At 42.1% G+C, this 7,480-nt stretch overlaps 1 protein-coding gene across 1 annotated transcript in view; it reads left to right on the top strand.

Moving 5' to 3' along the window:
* The first annotated feature begins 2,399 nt into the window (after nt 1–2,399).
* KGD4 (alpha-ketoglutarate dehydrogenase subunit 4) overlaps nt 2,400–7,480 on the top strand; it is a 13,466-nt gene continuing 8,385 nt past the window's right edge. The window contains exon 1 of the mRNA XM_007129933.4: nt 2,400–2,528. Coding sequence (XP_007129995.1) covers nt 2,487–2,528 — 42 coding nt within the window. The 5' untranslated portion in view covers nt 2,400–2,486. The remainder of the gene's footprint in view (nt 2,529–7,480) is intronic.

The raw sequence follows: 7,480 nt of genomic DNA on the forward strand, positions 1-7,480 counted from the left end.
ACGCGGGCCTCTCACTGCTGTGTCCTCTCCCGTTGCGGAGCACAGGCTCCGGACGCGCAGGCTCAGCGGCCATGGCTCAGGGGCCCAGCCGCTCCGCGGCATGTGGGATCTTCCCGGACCGGGGCACGAACTCGCGTCCCCTGCATCGGCAGGCGGACTCTCAACCACTGCACCACCAGGGAAGCCCTACCTTTTTTTTCTTTTCTTTTTTTGGTGAGAACATTTAAGTTCTACTCTCTTAGTAAATTTCAGTTGTACAATACAATGTCATCAAGTATAGTCACCATTTTTGAACTTTAAAAACACATTAGTTTATCTGGTTTTGGCAATGGTGACTTTAAAAAAATTTTTTTTAATACACTTTATTTTTTAAAGCAGTTTTAGGTTCACAGGAAAATGGTGCAGAAAATCCAGAGTTCCCGTATACCTACTTCCCGCACACAGGCACAACTTCACCCCACTGTCACCATCCCCCACTAGAGCGGTACATTTGTTACAACTGAACCCTAACATTAACATATCACCCAAGGGTTGTATATTTTATGAGTTTTGACAAATGTATAATGACATGTACACACCATCCATTATAGTATTGTACAGAATAGTTTCACTGTCCTAAAAATCCCCTGTGCTCTGCCTATTTGTCCCTCCCTCTCCCCAACCCCTGGCAACCACTGATATTTTAAGTGTCTCCATAGTTTTGCCTTTTCCAGAGTGTCATATAGTTGGAATCATTCAGTATGTAGTTTTTTCGAGTACCATCTTTTACTCCCACTGTCGATGAAAATTCAATTAACTATTCCATTAATTGATACTCAATGAACTATCAAGATAAGAGGTGGGGGAAGGAATTTTATTCAAGCCAAACAGGATTATAATCCAGGTAGCAGATTCTCAGAAAACTCTGAGAACTTTTCCGCCCATTAGAAGTCTAAGGCACAGTCATACATCTTTGAGACAAAGGATTGTACATCAAAATGACAAACTGATATTTTACATAAAGTTCACCAAGCATACATAAACCAGGTGAGCAAGTCACCGTGACCCCCTACAGAGCTGGGAAAGAAGGCTATTGTTTTAAGAAGTTACATTGCTAGCGTCAGAAGAAAGAAAGAAAAAAAAAAAAGATCTGTGCAGTTGAGCAAGTGCTCCCATGTTTGATGATCTCTGGTTAATGTGTAATGCAGATGCACAGTGCACATTAGGGAGGGAGGAGGCCCAAAGGGACACACAGAGAGAATTTTATGTTTAATTTTTCTTGTCCTGTCGTAAAATACAAGTTTCATTTCATCACCACCAACGATATACATTAGTGCCTCTTTCGCTACAGCCTCCCCAGATCATATTCTCCAAATTCTGTCTGTTGGCCAATTTGACGGATTGAAAATAGCGTTTCAGTGTAGTTTACATTTTTCTTAGAATAAGGGAGGTTGAATGTCTTTTAACGTTTTTAAGGGCAATTTGTGTTTCTTTTGTGTAATTTACCCGTTCATGTGCTTTGCCCATTGAACCACTTTATCAATCTGATTTTAGAATATGTGCTGCTAAAACAAGCTTTGAAAGCTTAAAAAAAAAAAGATTCCTGGTTTCCTCCACACACATACTGAATCAGAAGGGCCCATATTTAGGCTCAATAACCCTCCTAGATTTAGAAACCATTGACCTAGATCATCAAAACAAATTTGTCACTCTAAATATTTACAATAGTGTAAGGCTACATTACCTACAAAGTTAAATGGCTGCAACATATTGTGTATTAAAATTTTTTAACATTGTAAACATTAATATTTACCATAGAATTTAATATAACGTGGGGGAATGATATGGATGGCTCATGTTTCAAAAAGAAAAACTTGAACTGAGTTTTCTCAAACTCGAAGTAGGCAGCAGTTTAATATCAGGACTAATGCTAGAGAAAGGAATCAGAATACCAAATCGAGAAATGTTAATAAGCAACGGGAATTAATACAACATTGTAAAACAACTACACTTCAATTAAAAAAAAAAAAAAAAAGCAACGGAGTATGAGGTGGCCTTGTATAGACCCGGAACTGACCACTCTTTCTGAGCTTGCTTCTTACTCCTAAACTTTAACAAGATTGCTCATTTGAGGAAGCCACAAGAATTTATATTACTTATTTGGTTTCAGATTAAATTTTGGACTACACTGAAACTGGAAACTGCCTATCTGGAGAAGAAATGGTCCCAGATCACTCATAGGCAGGTGAACAAAATAAATACAATACCACAAACCTTCGTCTGCAAAATGAAGCAATGGGAAACTCCTGGGTCAGTTCCCAGGCAGGAAGAGAGGAGGGGCGGTGTCAGGCACAAGTGGGTGGGGCTAGCTCCGCAGTGGAGGAGGGTCTCTCCCGAGCGCCCGCCCCTCCGTGACGTCACAGGTAGAGCCCGCCCCCCCAGCAGCCCAGGACTCCTGTTATAGCCGCTGCTCGCTAGGGCCCCGGAAGCTACCTCTCTCGGGGGTCATGATGGGCAGCAAGATGGCGTCTGCCAGCAGGGTCGTTCAGGTAAGGAGACTCGGTTGCCTTTCCGCGCCGTAGGCAGTAGGGATGGTGCTGACTGTAGCACCGGCGCTGGGGAGGAAAGGCGGTGGTGGAGACTGCGCGGTGACCATGGCCCTGCGTAGGGCCAGCAGCGGCTTCCCGGGGTGTATGTGAGAATTGGACCTTGAGCTCGTTGGGTTGGGCAGTGAGCCGGGGACCGCAGCTGAGGGTTCGAGCTAGGCCGCGGGAGTGCATCTCAGCAGGTAGGCACATAGCTGTTCCGAAGTCCCTGGACTGCCCTCCACCGGGACCTCGTTAGCCTCCTGTTAGGAGTCTGCAGGCTTGGCTGTCCTGGCAATATCCCGGCCAATCAGCGACCAGTACTGTCTGTGTTGTCGCGGATCAGCCAATCGGAAGGAAGGCGGTAGCGGTGAGTGAAAGAAAGCTAACCCTGCGTCTGACCTGGTGTCCCTTCAAGGTCTTGGGAATGGCCAGAGAACTGGCCCCGCGGGCTGCGTCCTCGCCGGAGGCGGGTTCTCCCCCACCAACCAGCGTCTGGTTACAGGCTGGATGGGGGAGAATGGAAAAAATACATATTTAAGTTTATCTGTAATATATGTCTTAGTGTTGGTTTCCTAAGCTTTTTTCCCCAGAATTTAGATCGGCGCTAGAGGAACTTTATTGTTAATCCACACATCAGTTACTAACTCCTGACAGCTTTTGTTTTTGCTTCTCCAGCTGTGATCTCTAGCTTAAATAGGAGAGGTAAAATTGGTATATAATGGGCCACAATCTCCACTTTTGTGGTTGCTTTACACGAGTTGTTTTCAACTCTTAAAGTGTATTATTGTACAGTTAACTTTTAACTTTGACACGAGAAGTGCATTTCCCTTTGCACATCTCTTAAAAGACCTTTTCTTAAAGTTATTTCGCTCTGAAAGAGAATCCTAGATCCCAGTCTTTGCTCCCATTGCAACGAATGATCCTCACTTATTCATTCAACGGGTAGTTATTGAGCGTTAAAGATGCTGTGAGGACAGGAGAACATCCGACAAAGGACTGGTATCCATAACAGATAATTATATATATCCATAATATATAGCCCAATTTTTAAAATGGGTAAGAAAAACTTGATATTGCACAAAGCAAGATATTCAAATGAGCACTAAGCCAGTGAAAAGATACTCAACATCATTACTTGCCAGGAAAATGCAAATTAAAACCAGAAGTACTACCACACCCACCAAAATTATTAAAAAGAGTGACAATACCAAGTGGTATTGAGAACATGAAGCACCTGAAACTCTCATACAATGCTGGTGGGAATATAAAATGGTACAGTCACTTTGGAAAACTTTTGTCGGCCTCTAATACTAGTTAAACATACCTACCCTATGTCCAAGCAGTTTTTCTCATAGGTTTATATCCCAGAGAAATGAGTGCATATACCTATTTAAAAAACTATATAAAAATGTTCATAGTTGCTTTATTAATAATAACCCCTAAACCAGAAATTATCCACATTGTCCATTAGCAAGGTACGGTGTGGTAGATTTGTTAAAATGGAACAGTACACAGCAATAATAAAGAACTTACTATTGATATATGCAACAACAAAAAAAAGATGCTGTGAGATACACAGTAAGAAATGGTCCGTCTCCTTTTAACAAAGCTGCAAAGACTTGTATTCAGGTTCATAATACAAAGCAGTATGTGCTGACATTATGTAATAATTACATGTTAACATTAGCAAAGTGTATTGAGTACTTCTGTGCCAGGCCTATACTCAGTGCTGAGACTGCAGTGCCAACAAGACAATACATAGTGCCTCCACAGAGCTTAGAACTTGGCTGTTGATTGGTGTCTTGAAGAAAGAGTAGTATTTCAACAGGCTGGCACAAACTGATAGGAATTCACAAAGCATAGTGTCACCATTAAGTAGAGGAATTTGGCTGGACCACAGGGTATTCAAAAGTAATTTTAGAAGAGTAATTTTATAAGTGTTCATTAAATGCCTGCTAAATGCCAAGCAGGGGCTTCCCTGGTGGTGCAGTGGCTAAGAATCCGCCTGCCAGTGCAGGGGACACAGGTTCAAGCCCTGGTCCAGGGAGATCCCACATGCTGCGGAGCAACTAAGCCTGTGCGCCGCAACTACTGAGCCTGCTCTCTACAGCCCGTGAGCCACAACTACTGAGCCCGCGTGCCACAACTACTGAAGCCCGTGCGCCTAGAGCCCGTGCTCCACAACAAGAGAAGCCACCGCAATGAGGAGCCTGCACACCACAACGAAGAGTAGCCCCTGCTCGCCACAACTAAAGAAAGCCTGCGTGCAGCAACGAAGACCCAACACAGCCAAAAATAAATACATAAATAAATAAATTTATTTAAAAATAATAATAATAGGGGCTTCCCTGGTGGCTCAGTGGTTGAGATTCTGCCTGCCGATGCAGGGGATACAGGTTCAAGCCCTGGTCCAGGGAGATCCCACATGCTGCGGAGCAACTAAGCCTGTGCGCCGCAACTACTGAGCCTGCTCTCTACAGCCCGTGAGCCACAACTACTGAGCCCGCGTGCCACAACTACTGAAGCCCGTGCGCCTAGAGCCCGTGCTCCACAACAAGAGAAGCCACCGCAATGAGGAGCCTGCACACCACAACGAAGAGTAGCCCCTGCTCGCCACAACTAAAGAAAGCCTGCGTGCAGCAACGAAGACCCAACACAGCCAAAAATAAATACATAAATAAATAAATTTATTTAAAAATAATAATAATAGGGGCTTCCCTGGTGGCTCAGTGGTTGAGATTCTGCCTGCCGATGCAGGGGATACGGGTTCGTGCCCTGGTCCGGGAAGATCCCACATGCCATGGAGCCGCTGGGCCCGTGAGCCATGGCCACTGAGCCTGCGCGTCCGGAGCCTGTGCTCCACAACGGGAGAGGCCACAACAGTGAGAGGCCCACGTACCGCAAAATAATAATAATAATAATAATAATAAATGCCAAGCAGTATATATTTGATATGTTTGGGATGATGCAGTAGTAGAAAGGAGATAGTTAATCATTTAGGAAATCGTTTGGCTGCATGAGACACAGGGGAAGAAGATAAGTGGTTGGATTAATTCAGAGTTTGAGCTTTACAGGTGAGGTGAAAATAAACCTCCAGCAAGGCAGTTGAGAGTGCTAAGAGGTTTTTGAATGGACTGTAGGTTCTAGGCTAGATGAGAAAGGAAGTAAAGTCAGGATAGAACCAATTGACTGGGAGAAAAGGGAACGATAAAGGAAATGAAGGGCTTGCTGGAACTGAAGGTGGGAAATAACAGAGAAGAGAGTTGTAAGTTAAAAGGTTGTAGTTGAGTTTAGATTTTAGATTAAGATTTTAGGGATGGTACAGTTCTGAACTCAGTGAAGAATTAAGAGTAAAAGAAAAGAACCTTTCAGGAATAGACGCTCAACTGGAAAGAATATAAAGGTCAATAGGCAACTTGGAAGTTTTGCTAAAGGAAATAGTGGAGGAAAGGAGAAAAATGATTTTTTTAAAAAGTCACAGATAATGATTGAGGCCTAGGCAGGTCCCAGCCTGTCCGCGGTTTGGTGTTGCTATCTGCCTTATAAAACAAAGTAGAGGGTTTGCCTTCTGGGAAGACAAAGAGTTGTCTTCTCCTCTAAAAAATCCTCTTACATAGTTGGCTTTGGCATCTTCCAGGAGTAGGAGGGCAGGAATTGAGACCTCTTGAGGCTCGGTTTTCAGTTGAAGTAGAGAGAGGGGATGGTGGTTATAACCAGAAAGTCCAGAGTGGAGTGTTACCTCCAGAACTCGTCACTGTTAACTCTGCCTGGGCTTCATGAATCATAGAAGTGGATTGCTTAATAGAATAATAGTTTCCAAAAGAAATCACTGATAATGAAAAAAGATTAAAGGGATTCAGAGAAAATCATAGACGTGGATAAAGACAAGACGATGCAACTTTTGTATAATAAGTAGTCTCTGAAAAAGTGAAAGTAGATAGAGTTGACCAAGTCTCAAAACCTATAATTTAATAAAACTTCCCTTATACAAAAGAAGACTTCAAGTTATACCTTGTAGTTGAGAGATTTGATCCAGTATGTTTGATTAATGAGTATATTCTAGTAAAATCATTAAATTTTAAAGAAAAAATTATTTGGTGATCCAAGCGACAAGACCAAGCACTTAAAAGAGAATGGAAGTTATCAGAGTTTTCAACAATAATACTTCATTAAGGAAAACATGTGGATAACATATTTAAGGTAGTTAAAATGTGAACTTTTTCAATGTAGCTTTATCTAGCTACATTGACCTTCAAGTGTAAAGGCCACAAACTCTTCTAAACCTTTAATAACTCAGGGAATATTGTTCCCTGAAGCTCTTCTTACAGCTCTCACAGAGAATGGGCTTCAGACAACTAAGAAATACTTATTTGTGCTTGCGGCTGTTTTAATATAGGAACTGGATATAAGCACTGAATGTATTTAACTATAGAACTAAGACAAAATAATGCAGATAAGGGAGAAAGACTTGTTGGTAATATTATTTTTTTTGACAGTATAGATCTAATAAAACTTTTAAAATGGAGGGAATAAGGGGAAGAGTATACAGAAGGTAGAATAAACTTGCTAATTGCCTCTGGTTATTAAATGGTAGTAAAAGATGGGGAGGGAAGGCAGAGAAGAGATTACCATCAACTACTTTCATTCTTTCTCATAATAGTGAACCAATAGATAGTATCTCAGAAACGGGCAACTAAGAGTATTATCTAAAGGTAGCAACATAACATAAACATTACACAAAAGTACAAATCTTTCCAAATACCAAAACACAAAACAACAAACTCCACAAATGAAAGCAAAGAAAAAGATCATATGACAAAGGACTTTATATTTATTTATTTATTTATTTATTTTGTGGTACGCGGGCCTCTCACTGCTGTGGCCTCTCCCGTTGCGGAGCACAGGCTCCGGAC

Source organism: Physeter macrocephalus, chromosome 8 (genome assembly GCF_002837175.3).
Source record: "Physeter macrocephalus isolate SW-GA chromosome 8, ASM283717v5, whole genome shotgun sequence".
NCBI lineage: Eukaryota > Metazoa > Chordata > Mammalia > Artiodactyla > Physeteridae > Physeter > Physeter macrocephalus.